The sequence below is a fragment of the Pelophylax lessonae genome (genome assembly GCF_965119305.1).
Source record: "Pelophylax lessonae genome assembly, chromosome: 3".
NCBI lineage: Eukaryota > Metazoa > Chordata > Amphibia > Anura > Ranidae > Pelophylax > Pelophylax lessonae.
The window spans coordinates 434,735,938-434,760,185 of NC_138770.1; the positions used below are offsets into that span (position 1 = coordinate 434,735,938).

General features: G+C 48.0%; 1 protein-coding gene across 1 annotated transcript in view; it reads right to left on the minus strand.

The window, feature by feature from the left end:
- The window catches only part of HBS1L (HBS1 like translational GTPase), a 232,444-nt gene that overhangs the window by 11,075 nt on the left and 197,121 nt on the right, over positions 1–24,248 (minus strand). Inside the window, exons 14-15 of the mRNA XM_082249434.1 lie at positions 22,666–22,756; positions 2,165–2,273 (exon numbers count right to left, since the gene is read on the minus strand). Coding sequence (XP_082105560.1) covers positions 2,165–2,273; positions 22,666–22,756 — 200 coding nt within the window. The remainder of the gene's footprint in view (positions 1–2,164; positions 2,274–22,665; positions 22,757–24,248) is intronic.

Below are 24,248 nucleotides of genomic sequence, written 5' to 3' on the forward strand. Positions count from 1 at the left end.
ATTAGTGTGCACAATTATTATGCAACTAAATTAAAAAACTAAAATGTTCCCATCTCACTTGTTTATTTTGATCTGTTAAAAAGAGATACCAGTCATAAGCCTTCAATTTGTGGAGTCTGTCAGTTTCTTGATCTGTTGACAATCAACTTTTTGTGCAGCAGCAACCACAGCCCCCCCAGACACTGTTCAGAAAGGAATACTGTGTTCCTTGACCATAAATCTCCCGTTTAAGAAGGGCCCACAAGTTCTTAGTTGGGTTTAGGTCAGGTGAGGAAGGGGGCCATGTCAATATTCTTTCATCTTATAAGGCCTTTACTGGCTATCCATGCAGAGGAGCACTTTGATGCATGCGATGGAGCATTGTCCTGCATAAATATCATGGTCTTCTTGAAAGATGCAGAGTTTTTCCTGTGTACTACTTGAAGAAAGTGTCTTCTAAAAACTGGCAGTAGGTTTGGGATTTTATTTTCAACCCGAAAAGGTCCAAATGGCTAATTTTTAATATTACCAGCACATACCAGTACCCCAACTCCACCTTGCTGGAGTCTGAAGTGAAGCTCCGTGCCCATTACTGATCCAACCACAGGCCCATCCATCTGGTCCGTCAAGAGTCACTCTCACCTCATCAGACCATAAAATCTTTGAAAAATCTATCTTCAGATATTTCTTGGCCCAGTCTTGATGTTTTAAATTGTTTGTCTTATTCAGTGGTGGTCGGGTTTTAGCTTACATTACCTTGGCCATGTCTCTGAGCACTGAACACCTTGTACTTCTGGGCACTCCAGATGGGTTGCAGTTCTGGCATATGACAGCACTGGAGGATAATGGGTTCCTGGTAGTTTCACGTTTGATTAATCTCAAATCTTTGGAAGTTAATTTGCATCTTTTTTTCTCTCAATGCGTTTCTTGTGACTATGTTGATTATTTGCAACAAAACGTTTCATGGTTCTGTGATCACGCCCCAATATCTTAGCAATTTCAGGAGTGTTGCATCCCTTTGAAAGGCTTTTTACAATTTTTGACTTTTCAGAGTCAGTTAAATCTCTTTTTCTGGCCCACTTTGCCTGAGGAAAAGAACCTACCTAATAATTATGCACACCTTAATATAGTGTATTGATCTCCTTAGGTCAAACCCTCCATCATTACACAAATACACAACACCTTTTATGCCTACATCCAATAAGAATTCAAGTTTATACAGCTTGGAGTCGGATAATATGCATAAAAATGATGCACACAGTGTAGATCCTACTCTGTACAGGATAGGTACAAATCATAAAGTGGCAATTGAGTGTATTTTGCTCATTTACAAAGAACTGACAATATTTATGCAATGCTTTAGAAAGCATATAGAAACAAGCACATCAGCCTTTAAGTGAGCTTTTATGCGTCTTACTTAACAGACAGTGTGGGGCCAATATGGGTTAAAGTCAATTAAAGAATTAGTAACAACCTGCTATGTGTGAAAGCACTGTTTTTGGGTTCGACATGGCACTAACAACATTCGTGTAGGCAGTTTAGTTCTACAAAATAGATGAAACCTGGCATCCCCTTTGCTAGATATATTAATGTCCACTTGAGCCACTGGATGGTGCTGTCTAAGCATACAGCAAGCATATGCTAAAGCACTATTTGCACAAGAAAAAAAAAAAAAAAAAAACGCCCTCTAAATTCTGCAATTCACGAATTCACATGCCCCCCTTCTTTCATTTTACTCAGACAATAGCCATGACTCATAACTAATTATTCTGGTTACTGGGTTTTATAGATATAACAATTTTATATGTCTAGTATACTGCATATAGCTAAAACGTTTTTTAAATTTTTTTTTTATCAGGTACATTTTTATTGCAATTTTTCAATTTGTTACATTCAAACTTAAACATTCAGCTATAGCTATTTTTGGTCGAGTCTTGTGTTTCTCTTAAAGGTGTATCGGAGGACACACTCATACAAGTGCAGTTGAGTAAGCAACCTTGGGACACCAGTACTGCAACTGAAAAAAAAAACCAACTACTTAGCAGATATGCAGATTTGTGTTACCAACAGCAAGTGCAGCAATTTTCCTATCAACAACTTTTTACATATGGGAACCAAGTATGATATGCACTTTAGTACTTCCATTTGTTCCAACAGCAAAATGAGCAAGAGATAACATACTTACAGGGAAACCTTGGGTTATAGGGACGTCAAAGTTAAAGATGAGAACTCTGGCTCGGAAACGGGTACAGGCTTTAATAGGTTCACTTTGACTGCAAAATACGTATCCTACACTATTGAGAAAAAAAGAGAATTATTTAGAATTGTCAGATTATTATTATTTCAGCTAACTTATCTATATCTGATGTGATACGTTGCAAGTCTCACAAACAGAACAAAGATTTATAATCAATTTGGATTACAGAATGAGTTTCCCTATGATCCAAAAAATAATAAAATGGAGGATGGAGAGGTGTATTTCTTCTAGACACACACACAAAACATTATGAGATGCTGTTTAACTATTTTTGGTGTAATTGAAGCTTGTACATTACACCCTATTTTATAGGTGAATTGTATTGTTCTAGTATTTTGTGCAGTTATAAGTAATGTCAAAGCAGGAACAAAAACCTACATCAGTTAAAGAACATTACCAACCTGGTGCCCAAGCCAATTCTGACATTCCTTACATGTATCAGCATTTTTTTTTTTGTATAAAAATCACATAGAACCCCCAAACTTTATTTCTTTATTTAAGCAGAAACCACAGAGAATTAAATGTTTTTTTTTTTTTTTTTTTTTTATGTCACAGCCATTTTTAAAATGCAAGTTTTTTTTTTAGGAAAAATACATTTTAATTTTAGCGCGCACAAACACAATATAATACTGCATTTTTTGGTAAAATATAAAAGATGATGCAGCATTGAGTAAATACTGTCGATACCCAACATGCCACAGGTTAAAATTGCGCTTACCAGTGGAATGGTGATAAACTAGGGTACAATAAATTATCCATAGGTGACACTTTAAAAGACTTTACACTAATGTTACCTTGGATCCCTTTCCAATAACGAATGGAACTCACCAGGGGTGCCCTCTATCCCCCATTACCTTTACAATGATAATGGAACCTTTGACCACAGCTATCAGGATGAGCCCTTTAGTGTCTGGGGTGGTGGTCCATGGGACTTTGCATAAAATTTGACTTTTCGCAGACTATGTCATTTTGACTTTGAGAAACCCTCAGGCGTCTCTGCTGAAAGTCCAAAAAGAGCTCCTCAAATTTAGCGAAGTGTCAAATTACAAAGTAAATGTCACTAAATCATCTATACTCCCACTGAATGTAAAATCAACGGCCCTGTCTAAATTAAATTATATATGGGAAAAGCACTCATTAAAATATCTAGGCATAACCCTTACCCATCCGTCGAATAGGACTTATGACCTTAACTTTACTCCCCTCTTGGAAATAATAAAAAAAGACAAATTCCATAGCGTCAAGGGAATTGTCATGGCTGGGAAGAATAGCGGCATTCAAAATGTTGACCTTGCCTAAAATATTGTATTTCTTTAGAACTATTCCTATCTCCCCTACCTAGTAAATTGGAGGATTCAAGACAATATTTAGACGGTGTATGTGACGGTGTGTCCTCTTGGACCCATTTGTCTTGTATCAGGGATAGCCACAGGTCCGGGAATCGGTAAAGACATCCCCCCACCCCAGATACGGGTGAGGGCGCACCTTCAGACCGAGGTGGCCTTGTCCTCAGGTCTGGAGAAAACAGATTTTTGTTTGCCAGACCAGGGCCACTTAGAACCAGCCGAGGGAGTCTTGAAGGGCTTAGCCTTACCGACTGACCCGGAGGGACAAAAAAACTTCTTGTGTGCTGAAAAGGAAGGACCCCATCTGTGAAAAGGGTCCTTACCCTTGCTAGCATGTGGGAGAGAGGTACTCTTACCCCTGTGAGACCTTTTATAATGTCATCCAGGGTAGCCCCAAACAGGCGATCTCCTTGAAAGGGTAGATCAGTCAAGCCCTTCCTTGAAGTCTGATCCACAGACCAGCACTTTAACCAAAGCATACGCCGGAGAACTACTGCCAAAACCTACAGTCGGCTCAATATGGGAGCAGTATCCAGTGCGGCATTGCAAACAAATTGCAGCCCCTGCACCAGCTGGTCCAACAGCTCCGCAAAGGCAGGCAGGACTTATTTCCCCTCCAGGACACGGCGTAATAACTTAGCCCATTCAGTCAATGTTTGCGAGACAAGGGCAACCGTAAACACTGGTCTTAGAGCAGACCCCGCCAGGGAGTACATATTGCGGGCCACAGACTCTGCCTTTCTATCCGCTGGATCCTTAAAGGATGGGGAATCCTCCACTGGGATCATGGTAGCTTTGTTCAATCACGAAACCGGAGGGTCCACCGTTTGTGGCACAGTCCACTTCTTTATAAGGGACTCAAAAGGGTAGCATCTAGCAATCCGCTTAGGCACCCCAGGGGAACGCTTGGGGCATTCCCATTCATTTTTGAGCACGTTGTCAAAGTACGCGGAGAAGGGAAAAACCTTTGCCGCTCTGGGTGGCTTGTGAGTGCCAAACGTAACATGCGTCTCAGTCGTATTTGCAGCTGCGTCCTCCATTTTTAAAGTCTCATGCACAGACACAACCAGTTCGTCTACCAGTGCCTTTTCTTGCACGGTAGTGGAGGTAGAAAAGTCATCCTCACTATCAGAGGAGACAGGGCACGAGGTATCAGGCCCAGCAGGAAGACCCGTGTCTGCGGTGGCTGAGTCAGACTCCGAATCTGAGACATCAGATGAGACAGGGGTAGGCAGAGGGTGTTTTTGAGCACCTCACCCTTTAAAGGCCACCTCCACCCGGGACACAAAAGATTCCACGACCGCCGAAATTGCATCTATGGACAGCTGGTACCCGGGATTGTGAGGGTCCGACCATGCCAGGAACAGGTGGGTGCCAACTCCTGACAGAACCCCTCTCCGCCGAAGTGGGGCCAGTCCCTGTCTGGTGGGACTATGTCTTGGCCAGCCCAGTGCGGAGCTAAGGTCTGCGCGCGCTCGTTCGCCGGCTGGGGTGACCACTGAATCTATATATCCAGCCCGTCGCTCAGATCCAGCATAGTTGCTTGTAGATCTCACAGGACAAAAATCCGGAGAAAAAGATAGCTAGAAAAAAACTATCTAGAAAAAAAAAACTTTTGCCAGGACCAGAGATCCCAGCAAGGAACTAGGTCCTTACTCCTGACTAGGCAGATTAAAACAGACATCTTATAGCAGGAAGAGAGAGGGTATACCCCCTGGGACTGCCCATAGCCATAGCCAGAACTTTTTTCTGCCTAGTGTCTACTCCTGTAGGGGGCAGCATAACCCTACTGATATGAAATCGGAAGACTGCGTCCAGCAATGAACGATAGAGAAAAGTCCCCTTTTCTTTATCGTAGAGACACCACTACCGTGTGGATGGACTCCATTCGAAACTTCTGTACCCGCACAAAGCGGTCCAGAGCCTTGAGGTCCAGAATTGGACGTACTTTGCCTTCATTTCTGGGAACAGTAAACAGATTTGAATAAAATCCCTGAAATCGTTCCCAAGAGGGAACCGTCACAATCGCCCCTAGCGACAACAGGTCTTGTATCGCCTCTCATAGGTCCCTTAACTCGCCTTGAGATAGGCGTATATTTGGACGGGAAGAACCTGTCTGACGGTCGAGACCGGAATTCGATCTTGTAACCCGAATGGATCAGTTTATGAGTTTATGGACCCATTTGTCCTGAATCAAGGCAGTCCATGGTTCCGGAAAGAATCAAAGACGTCCCCCCACACCAGAAACGGGTGAGGGCATCCCTTCATGCAGACGAGGATTTGACCGCAGATCCATACTGGCCTGTTTTTGGCTTACCCGACCATGTCTTCTTGGAACCCCCAGAAGACCAGAATGGCTTTGCTCCTTTCTCCTGCGACCCAGATGTACGAAAGGGCCTATGAGCAGTGAAAGAGGGCCCCCGTCTAGTACGTGGCAAGGGAAGGTCAGAAACCGCCTTTATGGAGGCCTGGTCTGCAGGCCAGCTCTTTAACCACACTATGCGTCTAAAAGCAATACCCACCGCAGACACTCTGGCCACCAGGGGAGCCGCATCCAGCGAGGCATCACATATACAGCAGGGCTTGACCCATCTGGTCCATTAGCTCAATCAGACCCAGAGAGAGCTGCTCCATTTACAAGTCACCTTTTAGTAACTTCACCCATTCTGTAATGGTCTGTGACACAAATGTGATCACAAACACCAGTTTTAATATTGAGCCCACTAACACGTAAATGGCAGGACAGAGACTCAATCCATCTTTCCATGGGGTCAGTAAAAGCCGAGGACTCTTCCACCGGAGCTACCGTAGACTTGTTTAGTCTGGAAAACGGATGATTCACCTTAGGTGGTACAGTCCACCTAGTGGAAACCGCATCCGCGAAGGGGTAACGCAGTTTAAAGCGCTTGGGCACCACTAACATTTGTTTGATGCGCCCTCACTGTTCATGGACAAATGTTGTCAAAAAGTTCCAGACAGGGAAATACCTTGCCCGACTTCTGGGATTTGCAGGTGCCAAAAGACACTTGCGTCTCGGACGCTGTAGACTCATCCACCATTTTTAATGTTTCCCGCACTTATACTATAAGTGCTTCCACCAGCGCGCTTTCCCGCGCAGCGGCTGACGAGGAATGTCCTATTCGCCATCAGAATGCGATGACACAGATCCACCAAGGTGGGGTGCGTCCGTGGCGGCCATATCTGCCTCAGAAACTGAGGATACCACAGAGGGAGGTGAAGGCAAAAGGCGCTTTCGGCTAGTGGCACTCTTTAAAACGAAATCCACTTTTGACAAAAGGCTTTCCAAAACTGATGTAAAAGCAGACAGGGGCTGCGAACCAGAGAGTTCCGCAGCCGCACTGAGGGGGTCTGTAGGTGAAATTTTGTCCTGGGACTCCATTTGCACTAAATGTAAAAAAATGCAGTGTCACTTTAAAAAAGTCACAAAAATGTGATCTGCACCGCTACACCAGCGGTACTACAAGTCCCAGCCTAACACAGCCTGCAGCAGTGAGAGTGAGGAATACCTACAGGGAGCCCAAAAACATTACCACCAAACTGGTCTGGAGAATTAGGAATGTTCCGTGCAGAAGATAAAACAATCTAGCACAGGTAATAAAAAGCACCTGGGTCATGCCTAGAGCCTTTAGTGTCTCCTCTTGCTGTCCAGTGATCGTGGACTACAAGAAAATGTCCGCCGCATTCATTTCTATGGGGAACTATCAAAACATGGCCGCCCATGCATTGCAATGAGAAAACTTTTTACATTAGTGCAGAGCAAAAAGTCTACAGCAAAAAGACGCCGACCCCCCCCCCACCCACGGCGCGCCATGTGGTCTCCAGGACCCCCAGGGGGGTCACCATACAAGAAGGCATCAGAGGGTACCCAGAAGGAGACCCCACCAGGACAGACGCCCCCCGCAGAACCGCCACGGTGGCCGCAATATAACCCCCCCCCCAGGAAGTAGGAACGTGCCGGGGGGGGGGGTTTAGGACAGGTAAGGGGGGCCTAGTATACCCGAGAGGCCAGGGGTGCCGAGGGATACCCGAGGATCCGGCTATTACATGGAGGGGGCCCATGTCTACCCCGAGACCACCAGAGATTTGGGGGGACACTTACTTACGGTATCAGGTGGGCGCCATTCCGAACAGACTACCTCCCACCCGGGGTGGGGATGCTGACAGCCAGGGGGTAACGCTGCGACTCAGGGCATCCCAGGTCGTCCTCGTCCCAGCGAGATGGTCCACTCGCCGACTCGTCCCTGTCCATCGGGGCACTGGCGTGGCGAGGCCTAGTGCTGGACTATAATCTGCTCACACTCGCTGGCCAGCTGGGAAACCTTAAGGATCTAGATTATCCAGTTTGAAACGCAGCCAACTGTTGCTTGCAGTTCTCCAGGAACTCTAACTAAAAGAAATTAATCACAAAAAAAGGTTCCCAAAAATGGACAGCTAAGACTGACGTCAAAGCAGGGAACTAGGTCCTACTCCTAAACTAGGCAGAAACAAACTGAGGGCTATAGCAGAGTGTGTGGGGCTATGCCTGCAGGGACTGCCCCATAGGCATGGTAAAGCTTTTTCCTGCCTAGTGTCCTACTCCTGTAGGGGGCAGCATAACCCAATGGTCAAGAAGATATGGAGCTGCGTCTGTCAATGAACGATAGAGAAAACTGGATTTTTGACTTACCGTAAAATCCATTTTTCTGATTCTTCTTAAACATTGGGTTAGACTGCCCCCTACAGGAGGAGGACACTAGGCAGGAAAAAGCTTGACTACACTTATGGGCAGTCCCAGGGTGTATACACCCACTCTCAACTATAGGCACTCAGTTTTGTTACAAGCAGTGTCAGAAGAAAGCCAACTCCACAGAGGGGTGGGTGCTGTGTCCGTCAATGAACATCAGAGAAATGGATTTTACGGTAAGTCAAAAATCCAATTTTCTTTTTCATTCATTGACGGACACAGCTCCTGATTCTTCTTAACCATTGGGATGTCCCAAAGCAGTGTCAAACATGAGGGGTGGGAAACAGCAGAAAAAAATGTCGAACCATAGCGAACCAGGTAAAACATGGAGCTCAGCCATAAACAACTGGAGCTCACCTGAAAAAACTATACACCCTTAAAGAGGACCAGGTCCTCTTAACAGCAGCCAGCAAAACCTTGCGGCCAAAAGAAGCATTCGCAGATGCCAACACATCCACTTTACAAAAAACTGTGTAAAAGTGTGCACCGACGACCAGGTGGCCGCCTTGCAAACCGGTGTCACTGACGCTGGGTGACGGAAAGCCTGGGAGATACTAAGCGCCCTAGTAGAGTGCGCCTTGACAAGTAAAGGGGGAACCTGACCCTTGATGCAATAGGCCTGAATCACCGTCTGATCCATCTGGAAATGGTAGTAAAAGAAGCGGACAACCCTTTGTAAGGTCCATCTGTGAGCACAAATAAACTGACTTCCTAAAAGACTCCGTAGCTGTCAGGTACACCCTAATTGCCTGAACCACATCCACGGCATGCAAGGCAATTTCCTTCAGATGTTTAGGCCTGGGACACAGGGGAGGCCACACAATGTCTTCATTCAAATGGGAAATGGCGGACAGAGGCAAAGCACCACCATATCCTTGCAAATCACCATAAAGTGAACGACAAGATGACACCACCAGTTCCGACACCCTCCGCACGGAGGTGATAGCCACCAAAGGCGGCCATCTTCTGGGGCAGCGAAGCAGGGAAACCTCCTGAATATTTTCAAAGGGAGGCTTCTGTAGAGTTGAAAGCACCACATTAGGATTGCAGGGCGGTAACGGAGCCCACACTGAAGGAACCAAATGTCGGACACCCTGAAGAAAAGGTATGCACCGGGTGTGTATGGCCAAAGGTCGTTGGAAAAAGACTGCTAAAAAAAACAATATCTGGCCCTTGATGGTACTCAAGGTCAAATACTGTTCAGCCCCCCGTTGAAGTAAGGTTAAGATCCGATCCACCGAGAAGGAGCGAGGATGAACCCTGAGAGACTCCACGCAATGTACATCTTCCACGTATGATAGTAGATTCCCCTAGAAGTAGATTTCCTAGCTTTTAAAGCAGTTGCATCCCCTGTGTAAAAAAAACAACCCTGCAGGACAATGGCATAATGTGCTAGTATTCGTCGCATACTAGTACATTATGAAATACTTCCCTTAGAACGAAGCCCCCACACCGCTGGGGGAGCTGATATGTTCCCTCGGCGTCTCTTCCGGGTTTGGCGGCTCCGGTGCTGTGAGTGGCGGGAGGTACGATGACATCACTCCTGCACTTTTCGGCAAGAAGCTCTGAAGGTCCGGCAAGATACACCGGACCTTTAGAGCACATGCGCCGCTGGGTGTCAGCGGCTGCACGCAGGGTGAATATCTCCTAAACCGTGCAGGTTTAGGAGATATTAATTTTACCTACAGGTAAGCCTTATTATAGGCTTAGCTGTATGTAAAAATTAAAAAACGGAGTATACTACCGACTTAACAGTGTAGGAATCACAGACTCAGACAAACCTCCATCCTTCAGCACCTGGCGTTCAACAGCCAAGCCGTCACAGCCAGTGACTGTAAAGCGGGATGGAAGATTGGTCCTTGGGACAGCAGATACTCCCTGAGAGGAAGTCTCCAAGGAGCATTGGTGACCAGCCGTACCAGATCGGTGTACCAAGACTGGGCAGAAGTTTGAGAGGTTGGAACGAATCATTCAGCCCACCTTAGAATGCCGGCTACTTACCGAGTCACCAGGACACTTGATGCGCCCCCTTGGTGATTGACAAAGACCACGGCCGTGGCCTTGTTCGAATGAATTTGTACCGTATACCCATGAAGAGGAATTGTCCAATGAGATAGACAAAGTCTGATCGCTCGGAGTTCCAGTACATTAATCGGCAGTCTGGACTTTGCCAGAATCCATACTCCCTGAGCATGTCTGTGCTGAGGATGCCTTCCCACCCAGACAGGCTGGCATCCATGGGGACAACCATCTAGTAAAGGGAGAGAAAGTATTTTCCCTGTCAAAGTGCTAGAAAACGAAGCCACCTATAGAGATCGTGGATCCTGTCCCATTTTACCAGAATCTCTTTAGGCGATCCAGGATCTTGCGTGGAATTGTGTAAACAGACCGCCTAAAGGATGGACACCATCAGGCCCAGTACCCGCATGCAAGCCCGGAGGGATGACCGTCTGCTGAACAACAGAAGCTGAACTGCCTCCTGCAAAGTCTGGAGTTTTCCCAGAGGAAGAAACACTCCGGCTGAGGCTGAGTCAGACCCAGATAGACCAGTTTTTGTGGACAGAGCCAAAGCAGACTCTTGAAGGTTTAGAATCCAAACAAACTCCCTCAGAATTTGCAGAGCAATCTCCAGTTGGCGACTCAAACAATGCCAGCACCGGGACCAACAAACCTTAGAAGACATGAGGAGCGGAGGCGAGACCAAGGTCAATGCCACAAACTGATAATATTCCCCGCCCACGGCAAAACAGAGGAAGCGCTGGTGACCGGCACATATTAGAATGTGCAGGTACGCGTCCATCTCGATAGAAGCGAGAAGAAATCCCCCTGGGGAAGGGTTGCCACTACTGTATGAATGGAACTTCTGTACTCTCCCAAAGCAGTTTAGCGCCTTGAGGTCCAGAATTGGACAAACTTTGCCTTCCTTCCCGGGGACTGTAAAGAGGTTTGAATAAAAAACCCTGAAAAGGTTCTGAAGTCGGAACCGGAAGTAACAAGTCTTGCACTGTCCCAAAGAGAAGTGAAGGTTGAAAGGTTAGAACCTTTCCAGAGAAGACACAAACTCGATCTTGTAGCCTGACTGAATAACTTTGTGGACCCACTTGTCCTGTACCAGGGAGATCCATAGATCTGGAAACCAGCGAAGACCTCCGCCCACCCTAGAAACAGGTGAGGGCACCCCTGCATGCAGAGGCAGCCTTGTCCACAGGTCTGAGGGCGCCCCTGCATGCAGAGGCAGCCTTGTCCACAGGTCTGAAAGAGCCTGCTCGTGGCTTGCCAGACCAGATTCTCTTGGAACCTCTGGTGGAGGCCCTGACTTTTGATCCCTTTTCTTGAGACCCTAAGAGACGAAAAGGCCTCTTATGAGCTCCTTGCCCTTGGTAGCCTTCAAAAGAAGAGTACTCTTCCCCCCTGCGAGACGCTTAACCACTTTACCACCGGAGGATTTTCCTGCTAAAAGACCAGGGGTTTTTTTGCGATTTTTTACTGCGTGACTTTAACGGACAATTGCGCGGTCGTGCGACGCTGTACCTAAACAAATTTCATGTCCTTTTTTTCCCACAAACAGAGCTTTCTTTTGGTGGTATTTGATCACCTGTGCGATTTTTTGATCACGCGCTATAAACAAAAAAATAGCGTAATTTTTGCAAAAACAACAATATTTTTCACTTTTTTTTATATGAAATTCCCCCCCAAAAAAATGTAAAAATCAAAATTTTTTAACATTTTCGGCCAATTTGTTTTACGCTAACTATGTTTGGTAAAAAAAAAATCGCAAAAAGCGTATTTTGATTGGTTTGCGCAAAAGTTATCGCGTTTACTAACAAAGGGAAAGATTTTTGTCATTTTTGGTGTTTTTTTTTTTTTAACGAGTAATGGCGGCGATCTGCGATTTTTTTTGCGGTACTGCGACATTGCGGCGGACAGATCGGACCCTTGACTGACATTTTTGACACTTTTGGGGGTACCAGTGACATTACTGCAGTAATCAGTGCTATATATATGCACTGTTACTGCAAAAATGACACTGGCAGTGAAGGGGTTAACAGTATTGGACAGGGAGGGGTTAAGTGTGTCCTAGGGGCGTGATTCTAACTGTGCAGGGACAGGTCTACTAGTGTAAAAACAAAGATCAACAGTTCTACATAGTAGAACTGTCTGATCTTCACTTTTACACAGGGAGAACTGACAGGCGGCTTGTTTACATAAGCCGCTCTGTCTTTCTCCCGCTGTACCGGCGATCGTAGTGTGACCGGCGGACATCGGGTCCGCTAGTCACACTCCCGCACTCCTCCGTGAACGAGCCGAGGCGGGCGCGCGCCTCAGCGGGCGCGCGCCCGCCCGCTATTGGCTCTAGAAGATGTGACAGGCGAGCGACGTAGACCTACGTCACTCTGCCTGGCCGGGGCCGACTGCCGCAGTAGATATACTGTGAGCAGTCAGCAAGCGGTTAACGATGTCATCCAAGGAAGCTCCAAACAGACGATCAGATAAGGCCTACTTAGAAGTCTGGTCCAGAGATGAGCAGTTCAGCCAGATAATACACCTAAGGACCACTGCTGATACTGGCACCCAAAAAGACATCATAGATAAACTGTAGCCCCTGGACCAACTGATCCCCCAGCTCTCCAAAGACAGGGGGAAGTTCTTTCAATTTCAGGTCCCGTCAAACGTTTTGCCCACTCAGTCAGAGTTTGCCACACCAGGGCACAAGTAAATATAGGCCTAAGTGCCAAACCAGCCACAGTGAACATATGGTGGGCCTGAGCCTCTGCCCACCTATCAGCCAGATTTTTTAAGGCCGGGGACTCCTCAACCGTAATTAAGGTAGCTTTATTTAACCGTTAAACAGACGAGTCCACTACAGGTGGGACCGTCCCATGCAGTTATCCTCATAAGGACACTACAAGCAAAAAGCGCTTAGGAACCACTGCGTTTTGGACAACCCCACTGTTTTGTGGCAACGTTGTTAAAGTGAGAAGGAGAGAAAACACCCTCACCACTTTGGAGGGTCTGTGGGTGCCAAAAAGGGATCGGCACCTCCGACGCAGCATCAGCCGCAACCTCCAATTTCAAATTGTCACACTGACACATACAGTGCATCCACCAGCGCCTTTTCATGCGCGGCTAGAGGAGCAGAGGAATCATCCTCACTATCTGAGTACTCAAGGGTGTGTGGACGCAGACGCAGTAGGGTCGTTATATACCAAGCTCACCCCAAAAACATAACATAACTGCGATCCTGCAAAGGGGACGCCGACCAAGGACCCACAAATGGACCACCTACTGGACCCCGCAAAAAAACAAGGGGGTCGCTCTCCGAGCCCTTCATAGAGGGCATAACAGGAAACATCACCCTTAAAAGGTACCCTGATGGTCCTGGGGCAGGTGACCCTCACAATAATGGTGGTAAGGCTGTCATTCACAAATGAAGCGCCCACACAGCGCCACCCGTTCAAAAGGAGGCACAAAGCTGACCAAATGGTATAGCAGACCGCAAGACGCAGCCTAAATGTTTGTGGAGGCCCAGGCACAGTGCACGGATCCGCAGTTCGGCAGATGCCCAAAGGAAGAGCGGGGGCTTCAGCTAAATGCACTGGGGCAGCCCCCCAACAGAGGTGCCAAACTCAGCCACAAAGCTGCCGCCTAAATGTTTGTGGGCGCCCAGTCATTTGGACGCGAGCCCCACCAGAGCCGACCACCCAGCAGCAGCGGAGGGGAAGGCGGATGACCAAACGGGAGGCAGTGGTCTCTGCCACGCTCACAGGGGCCGCCTCACAACTTTTCCAATGAGTGGGCCACAAAGCTACGCTCGCTGGCCAGACTTGGGGGGACCCTAAAGATCTAGATTATTCAGTTCATCGCACAGTCCGGCACTTGATTGTAGATCACAGAAATAATAAAAAGGAGGAAAAAAAATTAAATTTAAAAAGAAAAAATTTCCAGGACCAGAGATTCCAGCAAGGAATTAGGTCCTTACTCCTGACTACAAAGAAAAAAACTGAGTGCCTAAAGCGGAGAGTGGGTGTATACCCCCTGGGACTGCCCATAGGCGTAGTCAATCTTTTTCCTGCCTAGTGTCCTACTCCTGTAGGGGGCAATATAACCCAATGGTTAAGAAGAATCAGGAGCTGTGTCCGTCAACGAACAATAGAGAAAAACTGAATTTTTGTAAAATCTTACCTGTAAAATTCCTTTCTCTGAGTCCTCCGACAGTCGCCGCCTCCTCTAAGTCATCACTGTTGTGTATTGACTTCCGCTCCGTAGGAGTAGCTAGGCATATAGACTTAGTCCAAAGACAAAAGGCATTAGCATATACACACCCATGGGGGCTGTCCCATCTGGTTAATACCCCCCTGCATGACCACTCCCAACTCAATTTGGTAGCATAGCAGTAGGTAATAAGAACCCCAAAAGAGGGGCGGGGCGGCGACTGTCAGAGGACTCAGAGAAAGGAATTTTACAGGTAAGATTTTACATAAATTCAGTTTTCTCTTACGTCCTCCGACAGTCGCCGCCTCCTCCAAGTCATCACTGTTGGGATGTCCCAAAGCAGTATAGACATGAGGGGTGGGAGACGCAACCGTAGAAAAGGCAACGCAGTACCCACAACAGAAAAAAACAATGCTCAACAGGAGCAACAGCCCAGGAAAGCAAATGCCAACCGCCAGGGACCCAGAAAAAAACACAAGGGTCCATCATGGCACTGCCGCACTGAGAATCTTGCGGCCAAAGGAGGCATCAGCTGATGCCAGAATGTCTACTTTGTAGAATTTGGAAAAAGTGTGCACCGACGACCAAGTCGCAGCCTTGCACACCTGGGCCACCGAGTCCCTATGCCAACAGGCCCAGGACGTACTCACAGATCTGGTAGAGTGCGCCTTAACAGGGAAGGGTGGAACCCGTTCCTTCAAAGCGTAAGCCTGTTCAATGGTCTGTCTGATCCATTTGGCGATAGTCGCTGCAGATGCAGCCATGCCCTTCCGAGGTCCCTCAGGAAGGACAAAGAGGGAATCCGTTTTAAAAGATTCCGTGGACGACAGGTAAACCCTGATCGCCCTGACCACATCCAAGGAGTGCAGAGCAACCTCCTTAGGATGCTTAGGCTTCGTACAAAGCGAAGGCAGAACAATATTCTCATTAATGTGGAACCCAGAGACCACCTTAGGAAGAAAGGAGGGCTGCGGAAGCAAAACCACCTTATCCCGGTGAATCACCAAGTATGGAGAACGGCAAGATAACGCTGCCAGTTCCGACACTCTGCGAGCCGAAGTGATCGCCACCAAAAAGGCAACCTTCTTAGACAGCAGAGGCAACGATATCTCCCGGATGTTTTCAAAGGGAGCACGTTGTAATGAGGACAGAACCAAGTTCAAGTCCCACGGAGGTAAAGGCTCCACCCCTGGAGGAGCCAAATGTAGCCACTTCCAGGTGAACAACGTCGGCATACCAGGACCCGCGTGGCCAGTCCGGAGCCACCAGAATCACCAGGTGCGGTTCCGAGGCTAGCCTGCAGAGGAACCTGGACAGCAACTGAATCGGAGTTTCAAGGGCCAAGGGGCCACCAACGCATCCGAGGCGACTGCCAGAGGATCACGTGTTCTTGCCACGAACCTTTCCACCTTTTGGTTTAGTCGAGATGCGAACAGATCCACGTCCGGGGATCCCCACCTCGCACACAGCATTTGGAAGACCTCCGGGTGCAGGGACCATTCCCACTGGTCCAGGGTCTGGCAGCTCAGATAGTCGGCCTGCCAATTCTCCACACCCGGAATGTGAACTGCTGAGATCGCCGGGACAGGAGTCTCGGCCCACGATAGAATGTCGGTCACCTCCCGGGCCGCACTCCCGGTGCCCCCTTGGTGGTTGATGTAAGTCACCGCGGTAGCATTGTCCGTCTGTACTCGGACAGGAAAGCCCTGAAGACGGTCCGACCACTGGAAGAGACAGAGTTTTATCGCCCGCAATTCCAGCACATTAATCGGGAGGGAGGACTCCTCCTCTGACCAAGTGCCATGGGCAGACAGGTTGCCCAGGACTCCACCCCAGCCCGACAGGCTGGCATCCGTGGTAATCACCGTCCACACCAACGGACGGAAGGACTTGCCCTCCGCCACCGACGGGGACTGGAGCCACCACAGAAGAGCCAATCTGGTCTGACGACTCGAGGAGACACTCAGATCCAAGGACTGAGGCAGTCTGTCCCACCTGGCTAGGATCTCCTTCTGGAGAGCCCGCGTGTGAAACTGAGCAAATGGTATCGCCTCGAAGGCGGACACCATCAACCCCAGAGACCTCATACAGGTTCTGAGTGACAAGGACGGGTTGTCCCTGAGGGACCTGATCTCGTCCTGCAAAGTCCGGAGCTTGTTCTCCGGCAAGAACACCCTTGCCTGAGCAGAGTCCAGAATCATTCCCAGATAGGGAATACGAACCGATGGAGACAACGCCGATTTTTGAACGTTGATCGTCCATCCGAACTCCTGGAGCGTCTGTACCGTGGTGGACAGATCACGCACTAGGTCCTGGCTGGCACGTGCCCTCAGAAGGAGATCGTCCAGGTACCCCAAGACCGCAATGCCCTGTGCCCTCAGTAGGCCCAGAACCGGCGTCAGCACCTTGGTAAAAACCCTGGGTGCCGAAGCGAGACCGAAAGGTAACGCCACAAACTGGTAGTGGTCCTCTGCGATAGCAAACCGAAGGTACCGCTGATGACCTTCGAAAATGGGGATGTGCAGATACGCATCCTTCAGATCTATCGAGGCCAGGAATTCCCCTGGACTCAGGGAGGCCACCCCCGAACGGAGAGACTCCATACGGAACTTCCGAACACGCACAAAGCGGTTCAGCGCTTTTAGGCCCAGAATAGGACGCACTTTACCCTCCTTTCTGGGCACAGTGAACAAATTTGAATAAAACCCCCGAAACCTGGGACAATCACCCCCTGAGAAAGAAAGTCCTGTACCGCTTGGTGCAGGTCCTGCAGACGCCCCAGAGACAAGTGAAGATTTGAGGGAAAAAATCTGTCCACCGGCCTGGAAAGGAATTCGATCTTGTACCCCGATCGAATGATTTCCTGAACCCACCTGTCCGATATCCGGAGCAGCCAAGGTTGGAGGAAACGCGAGTGAGGGCGCCCCTTCAGGCAGAGGCAGACTGACCCGCCGAGCCGGCATTGCCGGACTTCTGCTTACCCGCCCAGGGCTTCTTCTGGCCGCCCTGGGACTTGAAGGGCTTGCCCTTGGATTGGTTCCGAAAGGCACCCCGATTGGTTCTAGGCGCAGAACCCCGCTTACCTCGAAAGGACTTGTTCTTCGGGTTCTGGGGCAGCATAGTGCTCTTGCCCCCCGTGACGCCTTTCACCAGGGTATCCAACGCCTTGCCAAAAAGGCGAGAGCCAGCATAGGGAAAATCAGCAACAGTTTTCCGTGAGGACTGGTCGGCCGACCAGCTCTTCAGCCATATCAGTCGCCGGTTAAGCACCGAGACACTAGAGAGGCGTGCCACTAAAGGGGCCTCATTCAAGGCCGCATCACACAAATACATGACTCCTTGGTGGATCTGATCCGCAATTTCCAGCCGGGCAGGCGGAACACCATCAGACACGAGATTGCTCTTAAGCATCTTAGTCCAATCAGCCATCGCCTGAGCCACCAAAACGGACGCGAAAACGGGCTTGAGCAACGAACCCGCCACCGTATAGGAATGGCGGGCTAGAGACTCCAACCGCCGGTCCGTGGGGTCCCGGAACACCGGAGTATCCTCGATAGGAACCAAGATAGCCTTGTTTAACACGGCCACAGTGTGATCCACCTGTGGAGGCACACACCATCGTGATTCCGTAGCCGGCGCAAAAGGATAAAGCAACTTGAACCGACTAGGCACCAGGAATGGACGTTTTAACGTGCGCCACATTTCATTAACAGTGTAATGAAACTCAGCGGGACAGGGAAAAACCTGCGCCGACTTGCGGGTCCTGTGCGTCCCGAATGAGGACACAACGCCCGGAGGACTGGGCTCATCCTCCAAATGTAAAGTTTCCTTAACAGAAACAATTAGCTCATCCATGGTCGCCCGTTCTTCAGGCGACCCCGGGGAGGAGGTATCAACCCCCTCCATCTCAGCCTCCCCCTCAGACCCCGGGGGGGTCCAAGGATGAGCGGGACCCTGAAAAGGGCACGCTCGCAGCAGCATCCATATCACCATCTGAATCAGAGGAGATAGATAATCTAGCCCTCTTTTTTGCAGCACGTTCAGCCATCAGCATTTCCATATTGGACACCAAAGTCGCCACTACAGCGGCCAAATCGGGTCTCAGCGGGGCCACAGGAGAACTGGGAACCCCCACCAGAGCTGGGGGGAATTTGCTATCCTGAGAATCCATTGCCCAAAGTTCACAGAAAAACACAGTGCAATAAAATGTGTACTGCCACTTTAAGATCGCTGCGGAATGCGAAGCCCACCGCTACAGCGACAAAGACCCCCAAAAGGAGAAGAGAAAACTGAGCCAGAAGCGATAATACAGAGGAATATTGAGAGTGATAACCTGCAGAGCCCGCAGAGTGTTGCCACCGATGTCCTGCTGCAGAGGGAAAGGAAGTGCTGCTGAAGTAGGCTGAACTTAAAGACTTAGGGAAAATGGCTGCTCCATAGGATTGCATTGGAGGCTTCACGAAAATGGCCGCCGAACATGCGGTCGGACCGATCATTCTACACCCACAAAAATGGCGGCGGATGGCGCCAAAAGAGCATGCAGTTTCGCCCACAGAGAAGCTTACCATACCTGCCCAAATCAAAGATGTCGGACCGCGCAAATTCACTCCGCTGCGGTCGCCACACAAAGTCTGCACCCCCAACAATGCACCGAAGTGACACAGGGAAAGGGACCCCCACACATACAGAATCTGCACAAGCGATCCCCGCAGGGGCCGCATCAGGGAGTCACACAGGCACAGACATGGGGGACACACAGCAACACAGACTGCCACCCCAGACAGAGGCCCCACACAGAAGTACTTACCTGTACCAGATGGCGTGGGGTGCCTCTATAAACGGAAAACCGCTGTCCTCATCTGACAGGGAGTGCCGTGAGCCAGGGACATGACACTGCAGCATCGCAGATGTGTCCTGTGAGGTAGCCACCTCACGGCTGCATCCCTGCTGCGAGCAGGGATGAGTCGTTCATAATGCCAGGGCGAACCATAACTGAACGCTCGATGGCGGGCTGGGGGTCCATCTGACCCTTCTGCCCTGGAGAACCAGGGTGATCAGTCCGAATCCCAGCACCGCATGATCCATCTTCATCTGAAGAAACGACTAACAACTAAAAGCTGACAAAATAAACAGCTAGTAAAGTAAGAAAAAACTGACATTTTCAAAGAAAATCAGATAAAAGATTAGGAAGGCTGAGACTGAAGACTCAGCACAGGGAAGCCTGACTACTCCTGACGCTAGGCAGATTAAAACTGAGTTGGGAGTGGTCATGCAGGGGGATATTGACCAGATGGGACAGCCCCCATGGGTGTGTATATGCTAATGCCTTTTGTCTTTGGACTAAGTCTATATGCCTAGCTACTCCTACGGAGCGGAAGTCAATACCCAACAGTGATGACTTAGAGGAGGCGGCGACTGTCGGAGGACGTAAGAGAAATATAATTTTTTAAAATGTAGCTGTATATTTCTTGCTACTACAATAATCTTACACCAAAGAACAGCTCAAATTAAATTCTCCTGTCCCAGACGCTCGCAGCAATAGCACATATGTGTATGTTAGCTGTTGTTTGTACCCGTAGTACAGCCCAAAAACAATAGTGCACATTTAGCTGTTTTTTATCCTTCCTAAAACACAGTGACACTGACACAAACTGATACTAATTAAAAAAAATAAAAATAAATCCTGTCTATAAAAATACTGACCCTGACCCAGACACTAAACCTGCCACTGACCTTGATCTAGTTATTTATTATTACTATTTATTTTTTACACACACTTTTTTTTATTTAGGCCCCTTTCACACAGGCTTTCCGATCCGGTCCGCCTGTCAGTTTTTCAGGCAGACCTGATTGGATGCTCCATGTACCTCTATGGAGCAGCCAATGTCAGCAGAGACATGTCCGCTGACACCCGCTGCTATCCCATCCGATCATGCCCGTGTAATCCATATATTTTCCATCCAACTGGAGGATCGGATGAAAATGGACAGGCGGTTCGTTTCCATCCGATCTCCCATAGAGGACAGCGGGGATCTGACAGCTCCGTCTCTGCACACAGAGCGGAGACAGAGCTGTCATCCGCTTGCTCAGCGGGGATCAATCCCCGCTGAGAAAACAGAGTCCCCCGAGCGCACCGCTCATGTGAAAGGACCAGAGCAAGGAGAGAGAGAGAGAGAAAGATATGATGCATCTCTCTTCCATTCATAGAGAAAAAACACGGGGCTGGGCTTCACAGTCACTGATTACTGTGACAACCGATCAAAGGCTATCACAGCGATTATGTGACCCGAAATCTCGAGTTCCAGGTCCTGATCATTAGTACTGGGGCCCGGGGCTCTCCGTGAGACCACGGTCTCTGTGCTGGGAGCTCGTGGTGCGGTGTGCTCTTAGCACAAAGGGGGATACCAAATATGCGACCCCACAGAAAGAAAAGCCTAGCCCAGTGAGGCCGCATATTTGTGTTAGGTTGGCGTGAAGGGGTTAAAGGCTTAGTTGACCTTTTAAAATAAAGGCACATGATTTTGCAAGTAAAAAATGTGCGTTCTTTTTTTAGGCCCCGTTCACAGGATTGAACCGATCTGGTCCGCCTGTCCGTTTTTCAAGCAGACCTGATTGGGCCACCCATTATACTCTATAGGGAGGTGGATGTCAGCGGGCATGTGTCTGCTGACACCCGTCTGGCATCCGATCTGACAAGAGCCGCTGAAAACAGACAGATGCCGATACGTTCGCCATCCGTCCAGCGGGTCAGGTCAGATAGGATCAGATGAAAACGAACACGCTGTTAGTTTTCAAACGATCTTCCCATAGAGGAGAGTGGGACTCTGACACGTCCATCTCTGCACAGTGAGAAGAGATGGACCTGTCATCCGCCTGCTCAGCGGGGATCAAGGGAGCGATCCCCGCTGAGCTAGTGGAGTCCATGAAAACAGATTGGCCCGTGTGAAAGGGGCCTTACACTGGAGCCTGAAAAGCATTCCAGGTTGCAAGGCCAGGCTCCTGTAGACACTCAGTACAGCTGTCTGTCAGTACCTCCATACTAGTAGACAGTTCCTGAAATGCAGGAAGAGTCAATGAACTAGGAGGAGAACTACAGGTAGTCTGCTGCGGTGGAAGATGGGACTTGTAGTTTACAGAAGTACGTGAATGAATAATGCAGCTTTGTAGGTGGAGCCCCACACAGTCACACTGTTTTTAAAATGTGACAGCAGGCACGGTGGATTTGGGGGGATTGCTCCAAAGTGACATGGCACACCCAAATATGGGTATAACATGCCAAAGCTACGTTTTTCATAAATGCATGTTATGGCACCTTCATGGTAGTCTTTTAGGCTCCTTGGTCTATGTTGAAACCAGAAATAAATGATGCCATGCCTGCCAGCCTAAAGCCAGCCTTACATTGTGTTTTTTTTTTTTAATCAAAGAGTGAACCATTAGAAGATTCATTGTTTGCATGTTATGTACATCCCCTATGATGAAGTATAAGTGCCCACAGGCTGTGAATGTGGTTCCAGGTTGTTCCTGTCATGTGACACCATTCATAGTGTGGAACAAAGAATCAGTTTAATCTTTTTAAAGCAACCAATTAATCCATTTTTTCATTTCATTTTCAGATGCACTTTTTTTCATTAAAGTGCATCTGCTATGGTTCCTGGTACAAATGCTATATAATTATCTTACTAATGTTGAAATCCCCACTATCAGATGAAACAGTTGATGCTTGGCCAGCTTAGAGCTACAATCCAAATGCCAATTTCCTCTTGGTGGGCAGAACAATTGGATAGTTAGATCTTATAGCTTTTTTAAAAACTTAGAACACATATGCAAATATATAACCCACTCAAGCAAGACAAAAGATCTAGTAGTGAAAATGGTGCACAGTACTGACAAGGCTACAAAATGCTCACAGCAATTTCGGATGACTGAGCATCTATTGTATTGTGCTAAAAAAAAGGCAGAACACCCTGTGTTCCTGTTTGCTGGAGGTTTGGTTTCAGTCAAAGTTTCATTAATTGACAAATTTGGAGTAACAGTCAAATCGGTGCAAAAATAAAACCACATGGCTGGCAGAGGCTACACCCTTTGACCATCTCTTGAAACTGAGGATGAGTCAGACATTAGCTTACTTGATTTTGATGATATCCATGCCGGTCAAAGTGAGACTAACTTGATCTCCTGCCGCGGCCCAATCGACTGCTTCATCATGTAATGTGATTCCTGGAAATGAGTAAGATCAGAACCTCACTAATGGATGCTAAACATAATTTTTTCTCCACATTAAAGGTGCTATTATATTTTCATGAGTCATCTTATTTCAGTTATATACCAAATCAAAAAAAAAACAAAAAACATTAAGTTAGTAACGTATTTCCTGGAACACACATTGTTAAAGCAAAGAGTGGCATTTAAACATTTAAAGACAGGGATTAAAGTATACCGGAAAAAAAAAAAAACATTTGCAAAAATTAAAAGCTATACATTCACAAAGTATTTGACCTGTCATGCCAACACACAATCGTAAATGCACATTAATGAGTCATTGTCTGTTGCACGGTGCCAACAGTTTCATTTCAAATACTATTAACAAACAGTATGTTTTGGTTTATTTAGCAAATTAACCAAAAGAAAAATGCATTATAGGCAATTTCTAGGTAAGCGGATAAGCAAGCAAATATCTTACACAGATGGAAGGCACAAAAAAATGAAAGCATATTAATTGTGCGAGATAACAGATGCTACCAACGCCTGCCCCTACATGGACAAGCAACTGCAATGGGTATTAAGACATGCATGTCACAAAGCATGAAACCAAGTGAACATATATGATTGCACTGGCTGGATTATTTTGTTTTATTCAAATCATAGTTACTTGTTATTTCTGAGTGTAGCTTATGCATTGACAAGGTTCAGAGGCTCAGCTTTAGGTCCCTTTTACTAATAGGCATGTTACTTTATTGGTGTCTTTATTCAACTTTTGGGCAAAGTTTGCTTACGCTGCATTGGACATGACTTTAACAATAACCTATTAATGTATTTAAAAATATTTTTTAATTTAAAAATCTGCCCCCTGCCAGATGAAAACTGAGCAATCAAACACCACTGATTGCTCAGTTCTCCCTGCTGTTATGAGCAGAGAGCAGGGGACTGTCAGTCATCACTCTCTGCTCTGCCCCCCCCCCCCCCCAGCACTCATTGGAGCACTGGGCTGTGACTCAGGCACTCAGCAGCTCGGTGAGGGGCTGAGCCAGATGTTGGTTCCGGCTCCTAGGTGGATCCCCAGCCTTGACGTTAGCTGACAGCAGGCTTTAGCCCACTGTCAGCTGAAAATGGGTCACACGATTGGCCTGTATTGAGCTGACAGCAGGCTAAAGCCCCCTGTCAACCAATGTCACTCTGCCAGTCCAGGCTCTGGAGAGATCCTGGCTTTAATGTCAGGATCCACCCAGATGCCTGACCACCAGCAGGCTCAGCCTCTCAGCAAGCCGTTGAGAGCCTGAGCCAGCCGCTCCTGCCCTCTCCACAGCCTGGCACTTCAGTGAGTGCTGGAGTGGTAGAGCAGAGAGTCGGTGACCGCTCACTAAAGACAAAAAACTGAGCAATCAGCAGTTCTCAGAGAGGTGGCGGGGGACATATGCAGCATCAGATCAATGCTGCATCCACCTAAGCGAGTATGAATGTTTTTGTTTTGTTTTTTCATATCCTGCACTTC